Here is a 15,220-nt window from a genome sequence, read left to right as displayed (position 1 = left end):
TCCCAAGCTAGAAAATGCAGTTTTGCAAACCCTCCATATCCTGAAGACAAGGCTTCCTATTTGTAATTATCTGAACTTCATGTTGCAACATTACAGGGATCAGTGATGGATGCTTTGCCCTTATGCAATACAGATGAGAAGTCAGCAGTAATTTGGTAAAACTGAACATTTAAATGGGCCAGAAGACAATTCAATCCTACCTACAAACATTCCAAAACAAGTCTAGTGATCCCTTCACAGGTAAAATCTTTAGGATGTGGACATCTCTGTATGGTATATCTATAGCAATATCCTCATTTGTTTCTTAACACTTTCCACCCCAGGTTTTTTTTGGAAATACAGTATCTGCTCCCAGTATGACCTGGAAGCAGTGTTGCACTAACAGATCTTCTGAACTGGGATGAAAAGCAGCTTCCTCCCAGAATCCTTGAGTAGAAATGTAGAAGGGCAATACAAAACTGATTGTGTAGATTTCTTTCCCTCTCTGCACATAAACAGTACTTTTTACCACTACCTGTCCAGTCAGGCAGTCTAATCTTACACAATTAAGAAGCCTGGAAGAGTTTTTTTTCAGGCTATCCCTTTCTTGTATACTCATGACTGAATGAGAGAATCATACAGGGATTCTAGCAGCTGGAAAGCATAAATAAGCTACTCAGTGGGAAACCAGTAGTCTTAAGGCGCTGGAAGGTACAGCTTCAAGGACAATTGACAAGTAGTCTTCATGGAAAGCCATTTTAACAGAGCTGTCCAGTTAATTAGAAAAGATGAATGCAAAAATAGAGAGGGGGATATAATTAAGCAGCCAGACAAAATTCCTTAAGAAGGTAAGCAGACAGCCCTAACTATTTTCAACATATAAAATCAAACAGAAGGTCTTCAGACCCCATCTGAAAAGGTTATTAAATATTCTTAAGTGTAACCTAGCAGAAATGCAGAAAGTAGTCAGACTCGAGTGACAGGCTATGTCATAAACACATAGCAGAAAAGCTGCAAGATCAGGGCACTCTGAAAGGATCTTCTCCAAAACAGCACATCAGATTTAAAGAGAGAAAAGGAGAACATATGCCTTTTACTCATGGCCATTCTGTGTTTCAATATGTACTGACTGAGGAACCATAAACCTGATCAGAGTACAACAGCTTCTCTTACTGGTTCAGTTCTCAATACTGAGTTTAGGAAGAAAGAGATACTCAAGTGCTGCTGAACTTGCTGATGCTCTACAATAACCCATTAATCTCCCTCTGAACAGAGCCTAGCCAACCCCTCTGAATAATTTCTTTTTTCTGTCCACTAAGTGAATATGTGAATATGTTGCCAAACCTTTTGTTGTCCATGGGACGAGCTCTTAGTTGGACTGTTGTGTATTAACACCATAGTCATGGTCATAACTAGCTGCTATCATTTTAATATCAGGGAAGCAGATTGAAACATTCCTGCAAATGCATAATCTGACTTACACTTGGCACACATTCCATTATTTAAGAAATGAAAAATTGAATATTCAGTTACCTACCCATTTTCAGTAGCACTTACTACGTATGGCTGCTTCTCAAACTCTCTTGCTTTTGCCAAACAAGTTACAGAAGTAGTATGGCCAAAGAGAATTTCCTTAGATGAAATCTAGGAGAATAATAAAATTATTTATCTTAAACAATTTTTGTATAAATTAAGGATATCTAAAACCAGGAGAATGTTACTTGTAGATGCATATAATTGTCAACCTGTTTTACAGTGTTATGTTCTTCAGTCATGTTTCTGGAATGCAGAAAGATGTGGATGAATTTTTATGCAGCTTGCCTAAAGCTGTTTTTGTATTCATTGAATTCATCTTCTGAAGCAGGTATGGAACATGAAATCTTATAAAACAGGCAATGCACAGAACATCTCTGGCCTTTACCCTACAGCATGCACCAAATGTGGCACAGTGAAGTAGACACTGATAAGCCAAAGCTCTTAAACGTGTTTCATAACAAGTGTTTAAATAACCTCTCTGATATTCATCATTGCACACAAAAGTTTTAAGTGAAAAAGGTAGCCTTATAGGAGTGCAAACTTTCAGGCTGTGTTTGACTACAAAGGGGACAACTGAATATAAAAAAAAATAAAAATAGAACTCTAGCTCTAGAAACACAGAATACAAAAAAAGCCAGGAACTGCTTTCACTCTGCTCCATTCTCGGGAAAATACATATGAAATAACCAAAGCAATCATTTGCATCATAATTACATCAAAAATAGAAGTTTCATCTTGCTACTTCCATCATGGTAGGTAGATATGTTTTTATAAGTCAGTGCTTTTTCTTTAAATGACAGGCCACCCTCAACAATTGATTTACAAAAAAAAGAAAAGCCTTCACAAGATAGGAATCATGATAATTGTATGTATTTACTTGCTGTCATTTCTCAGAGCACACAGTCTCAGTTTATAAACCACAAGTCATGCTAATCTATGAAAAATTCTCCAAAGTCTGTAAATAACAGGTTGCTCATATAGACATTTCACTTTCTGCTTTGTGAGTTTCCTATAACAAATATCACACTATCTTTAAAAATTCATCTGAACAAGTACAAGTCTGGATAATCCTATTACCAATAATAAGAGATAAAACGTCAGCCTGTCTATTTGGCAAGCTCCAGCACAGTGGACACAAACCTGTAAGTCCGGTGAAAGATCCCAGAGACAAATCTGTCCCTCCTGGCTTCCTGTCACTATGGTCTGCTGGTCATCAGTGATCATAACAGCAGTGATGCTGTGAGAGGGAGCTGTTCTGCCCCACACGGCCACAGCCGGTACCAACGTCTTCATGGTCAACACCTGAAAACAAACAAGTCACGATGATTAAGCATGACTAAACATAAGAAAAAAATAACCTTAAAGAGGGGAGGATTTAATCAACATCTGGAAAGGGAAGCTACAAAATATTGCTGTAAGAAGCTGATGCAGCTCAAACATTTTCTTGCTGTTGCCAACATCACACTAACAACTTCAGGGACCTGTACTACCAGAATACTGAAACATCAGCAACAAGAGTTGTGTGCTGCCCCACACTGCCTGGCTTAGCTCTGATGGGTTCACGTTGTTCTCCCTAAATAAGACTGGTGGAATACACAGTGTTTTCCCTGTTTCGTCCAACCAGCACTGCTGCTCTGGCAGCAGCTGTAGCCAACGGCTGAAGCAGAGACAACACAGAAGCAGGGTGTCAATAAAGACTCTGATTTCTAGGAGGGTAAGGCAAGAGAAAGATAATGCAGCCAAAGGAGAGTACTGGTGGTGGGTCAGGGAGGTAGAGAAAAATGAAGCCCAAGATGGCAAAGCACCATAAACCCAACTGTTCTGTGGCATATCCTAGAGAAAAGAACCAAAATAAAGGTGGCACTAGAGTTGCCAGCTGAAAAGCAGAGACTGAACAGACTCTCTCCACTGCTCAAGACACAAGTCCCTTGTCCAAAAAAATTTATCAACTAATAGATTTTTCCCTACTGCAAAAAATTGATTTAATGGGGTTGTCCATCTGGCTGAGAGTAGTTTTGACTCCCACTAACCGGGCAATAGACAGAGAGATTGACAAACAGCTGAGGGATTGAACGATGTAGAAAATGTTTGTATATGTCAACATGTTGTTTTCAAGTGTCAGTGAACCAGAAGAAACAGATTTTAAGCTGTTTCAGATTCACCATTGTCCAAGGACACTTTAAAAATTATCTTTTCAAAAGTATTGTATGTCACCTTTATTTAATCCCAACAGCAATAATACAATTGGAGACATACTTCAGAACAACCACTTGGCAGGCACTAAGCAAAATGCACCTTTCAGAGAAGGTGTGCTCCAATTTGTCTTGGAGAAAGAAGAAGAGACACCAGAGCCCTTTGCACATCCTTGCGAAAGATGTTCAAAATGAAACAAGATGCTACAGTAGCGCAGCAGGGAGAACTCAGGCAAAAAAACCACGACAATAAAGCTGAGCTTTTGTGAGGAGAGACAGGAAGTGGGCAGAACAAAATGCATTAACAGCCAGTAACAGTGAGTCTAAAGGAAGTAATGTAGGAATGATAAGTGACATGAAGAGCAGTTCCTGTGACAATTCAGGAAAGACCACAGGAGAGAAATGGAGAACAGAAGCAGCCTTTTAAGTTAAGCTTAAAGAAACTGCAACCCAGCACAACAGCAGCTGAAAGCAGGGACGTGGACAAGCGGTATCTTCATGACTATCATTAAAAGCCTAAAGTGACAGAGAACTAAAGAAATGGTCTTGCTTCCTGACAAGAAAATGAGATAAAGGGCTCAGCTACTGGGAAAAAAAGGCTAAAAACACTGGTATGGCAGGCTATCGAGGTCCTGTCATACAACTTTGACAGAATGCTGAGGGCAGAGGAAGAATCTAAGAAAAAAAATTGAGGTCATGAGTTCATTAGGCCAAATCCCACTTTATTTCATCTAAAAGCTCTTTGTGGATATATAAAAATACTGAGACGTGTTATTGTTCTCAGCATTAGAATCTGACTTTTCTAAAACTTTTTTTTTTTTCCAAGTCTCCAGTCATATGAAGTTACTGATGAACACTGAAATCCTTTTCTCTTTGAATTTATGCCCTGAAATAAAAGCTGTTCTGGACAATCTTTAAAGACATGTTTTTAGTTATCAGGTAAGCTAAAAAGGTTGCCAGATTCATAGGGCTTATAAAGGGATGGCTGTCAAATGAGTTTGATAAACCAAATCCCGCATATTTAAAATGCTTTTGCTTGCATATCATGTAGTCACTTGTACCATGAGAGTGTTCAGTTAGCATAAAATGCCACAAGGATGCACAATTCAGGTTTGTACTCCAGTGAATATTAAGTCATAAATTACATTTTCTTATAACGGAAGCATAGAATCAAGCTGAATATTCCTAGACAAAGACCTACTGCTGCACAAGTGATGAGTTAACAGAACTCAAATCAACAGATGTTAAAAGGAAAACAAACTGATGGAATTTGCTAATGTGGAGACGATCTATCTGCAGACCATCTAGTTACTCATGAATAAAAAACTACTGCTACTGACAGAACACTGGTTGTAAGAGAATTAATTTAGACTGAAATTTTACAAGAATATTTTGTATGCTTTCCTTTACATTACAGCTGAAGCCCAAGAGAAGGAAAACAGAAGGTATATGAATTTCTTTTTATTAACACAGTCCTTAACTTTTTTCTCCATTTGCTTCCTTTTTTTTTTTATTATTAAGATACTTTGACACACAAGCAGTTTGAATGAAATAGTTGCTTCTTAGTGTAGCATGACTTCACTAGAAATATAGCATATCCATATGGACACATTTGGTCTGACAATACTTAGCTTTACCAATTTTTAGTGATACTGATGGTACCTAAAACAAACCTTTTTGAAATAAAATGAACAGATATTTACCAGACTGTTTCTTTTAAAGAGGTAAAAGCTGTTTTCACAAAGTCAAATGTTGCCCAAGGCATATCAGAGCTACATGTAGCTTATCAGCACATGTCAAATTCCTCCAGCTCTGCCCACTGAAGCAAGTCTGATTTGCAGTATTAACCCATAATTCAACTTGAAATCACGTTTCTCAGTCCTACTGCCCATTTCTCCCTGCTTACATCCTAATAAGCTTATTTGTTCTACCCTTATAACCATACTTCCAAAGAGTGCTCTCATTACTGAGAAGCTCTGGCTTTAGTTAAAACCATACCAGCCCATCTCACCACTAACTTGTTCCATCCCTGCCATTCTGTCTCTGGTTCCTTTTCACACTGAAACCGCACCACAGACCACTGCTTACTTGGAAAATTGTCCAAATTTTCACGGCTTTAATGAGTTTGGACCATTTGGACCATTGAAGCTTAATGTGGAAAGCTGAGTATACCACCCCTTATTCTACAGGAGCCATGAGATATTTAAAAGTCTAATCAAAAGCTTTCAGAGTTGAAAAGCCAAAGGTCTGACCTTGAATGCTTTACTAAGCAGGTATTTATGCAAGGTCTTTTCCTCATCACTCAGCTTTTTTGACTAGGATTGGTCACGAACTGACAAGAATGAAAAAGGTCAGATTACACCACAAAGAATCACTGCCATCATAACTTCACATATACTTTCCCTATATATCCTAAGTGTATCTTTGACTCCTCTACTGACCTTAAAATGAGATGAAACAATTGTTAGCCTCTCTATTTGGCTCATCTCAGACCTTCCAATCACTGCTACGTAATTACTGCTTAACCTCAGGCACACATCCCTTTCCTGAGCTGCATTTTCTCAAGATAAAAATTTTAACCTTAAAGCCAGCGGTCTGGGTACATAAAGGGTTAGAGGAGCAGAGTGGCTGAGGTCTCAGGAGCGTGCACACCTATGCACTCAGTGATCTGCAGTGAGAAATCTGGGTTCTGGTTTGCCCCACTGAAGACTGCGGGACACATTCCCTGTTGCTCCTTGCATTTCCAGTGCTTGCTCAAAGGCCTGAAGGAAGCTTTATTGTATGACATCCTCAAGATACTAAACTATTAGCTACAGTTGTAAGAATGACATTTCTTGATAAAGAAAAAACACACTCTGATCTTTCAATGAATTGAGAAATGACACTTCTGATAAATATATATATGCCAAAGTCCTTAAAATGAGGAGCTAAACTCCCCCCAGGGACCAAATCTCAAACAGTTCACCTTATAAAATGCTGACTGACAAACTTCTTTCTCATCACTATAACCCATGAAAAACATAAGAAATGCAAATTTATAGTTTCTTTATAGAAGGAGAAAGACCTCTTACAACAAAATATCACTTTACAGGTAACAGTTAACCTGCCAAAGCAATATTTTTTATAGCCATTTCATGTTTCCTACACATTCCAAGCTGTCAACAGAAGGTCACTTGCTTAAAAATCTAGTTAAATGTCTGGCAATCAATGCAGGCACAAAATAAAACAGTTCAGAAATTTGCTTACAGTCCTGAAAATATTAAGATATTAGCAGAATTTAGCTGTTTGCACTGGATTCAATAAGTTCCCCCCAAGCATACACCATTATATTCATCCTTGTAATAAAGGAAACCTTGGGGAATAAAATTTAGGCAGTGCCTCAATTTTTTCACGACCAGTTCCTATGTTTTTTTTGTGTGTTTCTAATTATCTCATTCTCCTGTTCCTGTCCTTTAGTTTTGTCTGACACATTCTCTTAGTTCCTACACAAGAAAACAAAGTTCTATCAATATTTTACTCTTAGTAAAAAGCTAATAATTTTTTCTTAAAAGTAGCTTTGAAGTCTACTGTTCCATTCTATCCCGCTTTCACAACTTTCTGTTTCATGATGTTGCACGCTCAATGTTGCAGTCTCCTTAAGGATGTTGCAACCATCTCCGGTAATCCACTTCCAGATGTGATGGGACTTTGCTCAAGAGCTGTTGGGCTATACCCTAACGGGCTGGAGTCACTGTTGAGTGACACCCACACCTCCCTGGGGATGGGGTGCCCTGCTCCTGCAGTCCAAGGGAGCAGGGCACTGGGACCAGCAATCAATACAACCCATTTTAACTAGCAAGAAGCACCTGGTAATACCTTGTTTGTATTTCTTGAACGAGTGACACAAGAAACACTTATTTCATTCCACACAATAATTCACCACAATCAGAAGGAGCACAGTAAGGGCAACACCATCTCCCAGCTGCTGATTACATCAAAGGTTTGCAGCACAAATTCAATTTTATGATGTTAATCTCAACCTGCCACTCAGAAATTTTCTCTGAGGGATATGATTTTTTTTTCCTCTGGATTTCATTTTAAGAATGATTTTCTTCTTCTACAATCAATAAAGATATGTTTTCATCAAAAGACTCTATCTTGGCAGAATTCAATTGGCCGACTCAAAACCTTTTGGTGACACAATATTAATTAAGATAGTTTATGTTGCACCTATGCTGGAAAATGGGGCAGTGAAAACACAGTAACTCAACATTTGTGCTTTTCACACTGCAATAAGATACAGCAAAACAACCTTCACTTCCTTGAAGATCTTTTTTTTACTGCATAAACTGTTAAATTACATTAAGCTTCCCAGAAAAATATCACAACATGCTTTTTTGCTAAGTAGATAAGTCAAAAATATGTCCAAAAATATAAATTTCCACTTTCTTCAATAGTCATTAAAGGCTTCAGCAACATAGTAGCTGTTTAAACACATTAGACAACAACTAACACACGTGAGCTAACAAACTTGGTTGTAAATCCCATTTATCAAGGACAAACTAAGTTTAATAAAAAATATATTATGTGAATATGTGCATGGAGCCAAAAAGATATCTCTTAAAGAAAAAATACAAAAACATTTACTGTCTGAAATTCAGTGTCTGGATGTCCTATTAACTACAAGAATGGATATGGCTGGGAAATGAAACCTTGCTTGGGCACTATGCAGAACTACATGGATGTGAGTTATTTGTCACTTCTAAAGCATCACCTTAAGCCATCTCCAGTGGAGTTACTCGCATCCAAATGGTGAAATACTTTGCAGCAGCAGTCTTCCCATTTGGTTTTAGGATTATCACACGTCAACTCTTAAAGGAAAGCACACGTGACAGAAAGGACCACCAGTCTCTGCAGAATGTAAGCTTTGATTTCTATGATGTTGCATCTTACTCAAAGATTTTACCCTCTGTTTTATACACATTCAGTCATGCCTGGGTTTATTGAAAATAACAGTTTTTCCTGTAGTGGTCCATCCTTAACCTAGTAAAGGAACAGCTGCTTACATTTTCTTAATTATAAATTGTTTTTTGAGCAGAAACACATATATGCCCTTTAGAGAGTCAATGATCCCAACACAATCCCATATGAACCAAAGGACCTACTAAGGATAATGTCATCTCCAAGTTTATGGCCTTCAGGACTTGGAAAACGTTGAGAGTATTTAACTTTGAGGCTGCATCAAAATATCCCACAGATGTAAGCAAATTCACTCGTAAAAGACATGAGTTTTGCTTGACTTGCATTTTTATAAAACATCACAAATTCTGTAATGAAGTAGCCATAACTACAAGAGTTATCTTGATTTACACAGTTTTACTAGATTGATTTTTTTTTGTGTTAAAGTCAAGACATGTGAAAGCTAAAATCCAAAATTTACAAGGATCTCAAACTGACAGGCAGGGAATATGAATCAAAGTCTTAAGTCAATAATTTTGTCTTCCTTAAGTGACCTTGAATTCATTTAAGACATAAAACCCTGTTCATCATATAAAGGTGATGTTTTTGGTTCAGCTACATTGTACTCTGGGATGTTTAAATAACAAACAAAAACTGGAATCAGATGGTAAAAATAAAACAACCACATCATTTTACCAGGCCTTGTTTTTTTTGATTATCATGTAACAATCATTAATCAGTGGTACAAGCAATTGCATCACATTGATGATTTCTACACTCTGACAAGCTACTTTTATTTTTTTACATTTTACTCTTAGGATACTCTCAATTAACAAACAGACCTCTCTGCAGTGTTCTCTGCTACAGGGCATGCCTCTATTTAGTGTAAACTACTCTGAATGACTTGTTTTATACACAGTCTAACCTGCCTAAGTAAAAAGACAGTTTATTATGAAGTAAGATTGAAGTCCAAAACTTATTCAATGCATTGCAATACACAGATTACAATTTTCTTTATAGTGAACTTCAAATTCTAGCACTGAAAAGTCTTAAATGAGAAAAACCTGTTATTGTCATGTAATCAATCCTACTGACACATACCTTTTGAGCAGACCTACCTCACCACAACAGCCATTTTTGCAATTAGTAACCCCAAAAAGACCATAGCTCTGTACCAGGGACATCACTGACATGTTAAAGTTTCATGATTTATTAAGACAACTACTACTTTTTCTAGCACCAACCAGAAAAGTAATCATGACAGATATGCCCCAAGACTAAGTGAGCCATCCTAATTAATTTTAATTGAGAAAAAAAAAATCCCACCCTTTAACCAGAAGTATTTGCAAGAGAACATAGGACTGCTGAAAAACAAATAAAAATTTTGTATGCTAGTTCTTTGCATCTACTCAATAGTAAATCATGAAAATAGCACAAAAGCATTTTCCACTTCAAGGAGCTGATATTTTGCATTCTATGTGTTCTCACACTACTAGTTTTCTCCAATAAATCCAGTGAACAGATACACGTCAAGGTAATTGATGGAATCTATATAACTCACTACCCAAAAACAGAAGTAACACACACCTAAACATCTCACACGAGAGCCGAAAGTCACAAAACTGATGCTACACGGGCAACAGGCCAATAAAACCTCCCAGAAACGCGTGAAATTTGCCCAAGCAAGAAAAAATAAACCTTGCACCGGCTAAAAAGGCTTCTCACCCCCCAAAACAGCTCTAGGAACCCACGACGACCAAACCCGGCCTAGGGAAGGGGAGCCCCAGGGCATCCGCAGCCGGGTGAGGGGGAGACCCAGAGCGGGGCTGAGGGGAACTGCCCTCACCTCGGGGGAGGAAAGCTGCCCTCACCTCCAGCGGCTCCCAGGCTCGGTGCGTGGGGCAGCGAGGGCTCTGAGGGACGGAAAGCAGCCGGGACAGCTTTTATGCCGCTCGGGAGAGGCAGCGCCCAGCACGGGCTGGATCCAGCTGGCGCTGCCCAGCGGCACCGCCGCCCTCAGCGCGGCGAGCGAAGGAGCGGCTGCTCCCTGTCCCGGCTGCCCGGGGCCAACATGGGCTGGAGGAAAAGCGCCCAGGGGAAAGGGCCGGGCGGGCAGCCCCCGGGGGGAAAGGGGCCGGGGCCGGGCTGCAGCCCCCGGGGGGAAAGGGGCCCGCAGCTCTCCTGCCGCGGGACGGGCAGGGGGGACCCAGCCCAGCCCAGCCCAGCCCTCCAAGCTGCCCCGCGGGCAGTAAGGTACGGGAAACTTCTTATCTGCCCGCCCTGCCTTAAGGCGAAAAGAACATTTCTGCTGGCAGGAGGCGAGTGGTTTCCCGCAGGTGTGGGACCAGCAGTAGCTGTGGGAACTCCAGGACCCACAGAGCACCCTGCGGCACGAGGGCTAAGCATCGGAGAGGATTGCGTCCTTTAAGTTCAGGTGTTTCTGTTTGAAAACAATTAATAGGCTGTACTGAATGATTACCGTAAGAACGTGAAACGTGATGTGTGTTCAGGCGTTTTTTTGTTCAAAGGTCAGTCCCAGAGAAGCCTAGGTCTGCCAGCAGTTCTTGTGAGAAGTGGAGCTGAACGGGCTGTGCAGTGCACAGGTGAGTTCATCTTAACTGCAGAAATATTTAATCACACTCACATCTAGGGCTACAAACAACATTGTCAAACTCGTTGTATAAAAGTAATTCTATTCTCTAAAATCATGTCTTCTTACGTTTGTTTGTCTGAAATCCTCACGGATTTGGAAGGATGTCAAGACATTTACTGTATTTTTATTGCCTATGGCTTTCCTATCTTAACATAATAAATGTAGTAGCTAAAGCATGCGGTGTTTTTAGTTTAGTATTATGGAATTAAGATTTATGCCAAGACTATTTCCCCAAGATATCTAACTTGACTTAAATAGCGATGTTCTCAAATGTGCTAATGTGATTACAGTCTACATCAACAGGCTGTGTTTTATAGGTAAGGGGATACAATAAATTAAGACAAAAGCATGTAAAGTTTGTAACTTGTTGAAACGTATATCTTGCACCTAGCACTTCTGGAGTTTGGATTTTAAAATATTTTTAATAAAACAAAAACTTTGAAGATGAGACTTCTAAAATCACTTCACCATATGAATAATTTTATGTAGATGATTTATAAGTCCTGAAAATAGAGCTTAAATGTAAAGGGTGACATTTGATTAAACTTCATCTGGCCAAGTGTTGAACACTGAAACATGGTATGTTAGGTGAAAATTTATAAAGGTACATCATTGAAAGCAAAATGAGATAATACAAGTCAACTTACTTTAAAACCTTAGTACTATTTTTCTCAGAGAAGTTGAATAATAGCCCTTTAAAGTCAATAGTGGTAGCTAGAACCTCAGCTAAAGTTTTTGTAGTCAAAAATGCTATCAAAAAGGTGAAATAATTGTATGAGACTAAGTAACCTAACGGATAAACTAGATATTGCTTGTGCTTTTTGACACTTCATGTGAGTTGTGAATTCTGCCTGTGAACCTAAATAAATTATTTTGACAGCTTCTCCTTTATCATTGATACATGGAGGCTTCCATAACAAAAACTGTCACATACATTTTAGCACAATTTGACACAAAGGGAAGGTCACACCAAAGACCTTAATTGCATCTTATTCTTAGACAGGGTCACAAAACTGTGTGATTCCTACTTTGTCTTTCGGCATTGTATTTGTTGCCTTGGGGAAAACAACTCACTTCATAAAAGTAGTATACGTCAATACCACAGAAATATGTTTTGTGCAATCCTAGAGTGGCTGGGTTGGAAGGGACCATAAAGACCATCTAGTTCCAAGCCCCTGTCATGGGGCCTTCCACTAGACTGGGTTGCTCAGAGCCCCTTTCAACTGGGCCTTGAATCCTGTCTGGGATGGGGCATCCACAGCTTCTCTGTGCAGCCTCTTGCGGTGTTTTCACCACACTCACAGAAAAGAATTGTTAATGTCTGATCTAAACCTTCCCTCATTCTCCCTTGTCCTGTCACTACATACCCTTGTCAAAAGTCCCTGCAGCTTTCCTTGTAGGCCACCTTCAGGCAATCAGTAGTCTTCTGACTTTTGCTGAAAATTTGACTGTTCACTTTCCACTGTTATTTCAAAAATAATGATTTGGTTCTGAAAAAAAATCATATGACTTATAGATACCACAAGATCTTAATGTAATGTTGTTGAGGGTTTGGCAATTCTGTTTAATTTCTTTTAAGAAGCTAGAAATGGAGATTTTGAAGCATGTTTCAGGAACAGGATCAAGGATTTTAGTTATAGTGCTAAAAATGGATTTGTGTTGAGTGTGAGGGTGAACCAATTATTGGAATCACTATTGCAGCTTTTGCAGGTTTTTTCTTAAAGTGTTAATATGATAATCAGGTTCACAGAACTATGGTTTATCACTCTTCTTTTCCTGTGAAATAGTGCTTTGCTGTGTCCCTTTCTCAATATCCCTGGTTTAGCCATCTCATTTCCTTGTGCAAAGAGAATCACTGAATGGTGCTGTTCTGCCACTGAGAAATCCCCTATAGGTCATAGCAGTAGTAGGAAAAGTAATTAGATGAGGTTAAAGATTTGATCCTTTAATTGTTTTATGGTGTTCAATATTTTTTCATGTAAAGATTTTATTCATAAATAACAATACACTTGCACGTTAAGTTCAAAATGTGGCAAAGACAAGATTCACAGAGGAAGATAAAATTGCAAAGATTAGGTATTCTTCTGTATTTCTCTGTTTTGTGACAGTGGTTCTTCAGAAGAGCCTGCCTTATGGGAAGACTGAGCAGACTCATCAAAGTTCTATCTGCTGGGTTTCATATGAAAACAAACTATAAGAATTACCTTGGCTCAACGTTTGTGAATAACTTGTGATGTTTATGGAATAATTTTGAATTGAAATCCATAGTGAATCAGCACTGGGCAGGGTAGTTCAGAGATTAATATGTATGCAAAATGGAGACAGGGAGCAGTGTGGGCATGGGAAAAATCTCTTCAGAAGAAAGTCAGACTTCTTTCCCAAAGTGAGTTTTCTGAATCACAGCTACAAGCATCAGTTGCTGGATGTATTCCTTGGGCATTGCATTCATAGGCTGTTACAGAAAGCTTGCATTCTAATTCTAGTTCTGTTCTTAATTTTTGGTCTGCACACCGCTTCATCTCATTTTATCCAAACATAATTCTTTGTAAAAGAATACATAAAATGAAGCTTTGTTTTGGAAAGTATTTTTCAGATTCTTTTGTCGAAGAAACTTTATTTTGGCTTGATAAACTACTTCTTGATTCAGAAATGCAATGTTGCATCTACTTGGGAAACATTGTGCAGCCAATTTGCCCATCAGTGGTTTACTTTTCCCATTAATAATTTAATTAAAAATTATGTTTACTTCCATTGTGGAAAGCTTTGACAACTAATAATGAAAAGCACTTCAAAGGTTTGAAAAAATCCAATACAAATGTGAAAAACTGGGCCAGTTTCTTATGATCTGGGGCTGTATAGGTACCTGTACATTCATACTTCTCACAAAAAAAAAAGTCCACTCACTATTTTATTAATCATTCAGATGCTATATTAATTTCAGTGTCTGTTTTTATTGTCATAATCACCCAATAATTAATTTCTCTAGTTCTCTTCATCATCTTTTAAAGATCTTTCTTCTTTATCTGAATGGGCAGCAAAGCAATTTCAGTAAGCTGAAATATTTATCTGGCCTCAATTAGCAATCAAGGCATGTTTCTGAGATGAATAAGAGCAATTAGTGATTAACAACATTGTTGACAGCTGTCACATACTAAAATATGAAACAGCATTAGATTACATTGCATTACGGGATAGCTGTCAAGTAGTGAGAATTTGTTGTATTATCTTATGTATAATGTGATGAAATATTGATGAAAAAATGTCACATTTCATGTCAATGGAGGTATTGTTTTGCAAAGATAAGCTGTGGGTTTATTCATGATTGGCTAGACTTGTGGAGAGTGCTGTTGATGAAAACAGAAAACCTTTATGGGAATAACTGTAATCTCACAAATTGCTGTCAGATAGAAGGGTGAGATGAGCCTGTAGTTGTTACATTGTGGAAATAAAGCCAGACAGTGGTGATGCAGAATTCAGCATCTTAATAATTGTCTTATTATATTTACAAACTGTAGTTTTTGTTTGAGTTTTTCCCCGAAAATGATAAAACTATAGACACTAGATCCGACAAAGAGGAAGTTTCAAAACGTTATTTATTTTAAAATATGAGCAATAAGTATGGGTTTGCTTATTTATTGTAAATACCAACCACTGTCATACTCAATTTTAGCCACGAGAGGGTGCAAAGCGCAAACATGGAGGAAGGTAATTACTAATTACCCTAATTACTTTTTTCTGCCCGGCCTGCATAACGTGATTTGTTATTGTTGAATTGCAGTTTTAGGGCATTTGGAGGTTGTGGAAGTAATCCCCTTGTTTTGTCCTTCTCGTGAATATTTTTGAGTGCTTTTTCCTTGCTATAGTTCCTCACTTTGCACGTTTGCCTTGCAAGATCTAATGTATAAAATGGAGTTATTATTCA

The 15,220-nt window shown here is 38.4% G+C and overlaps 1 protein-coding gene across 1 annotated transcript in view; it reads right to left on the bottom strand.

The window, feature by feature from the left end:
* Positions 1 to 2,808, bottom strand: part of WDR72 (WD repeat domain 72) — a 94,235-nt gene extending 91,427 nt beyond the window's left edge. The window contains exons 1-2 of the mRNA XM_062501184.1: positions 2,656 to 2,808; positions 1,517 to 1,623 (exon numbers count right to left, since the gene is read on the bottom strand). Coding sequence (XP_062357168.1) covers positions 1,517 to 1,623; positions 2,656 to 2,808 — 260 coding nt within the window. The remainder of the gene's footprint in view (positions 1 to 1,516; positions 1,624 to 2,655) is intronic.
* Positions 2,809 to 15,220: the final 12,412 nt, after the last annotated feature.

Source organism: Cinclus cinclus, chromosome 13 (genome assembly GCF_963662255.1).
Source record: "Cinclus cinclus chromosome 13, bCinCin1.1, whole genome shotgun sequence".
NCBI classification, from domain to species: Eukaryota; Metazoa; Chordata; class Aves; order Passeriformes; family Cinclidae; genus Cinclus; species Cinclus cinclus.
Note: the sequence above shows the minus strand (reverse complement) of the source record. Positions and strands in the feature narration are given on the sequence as shown.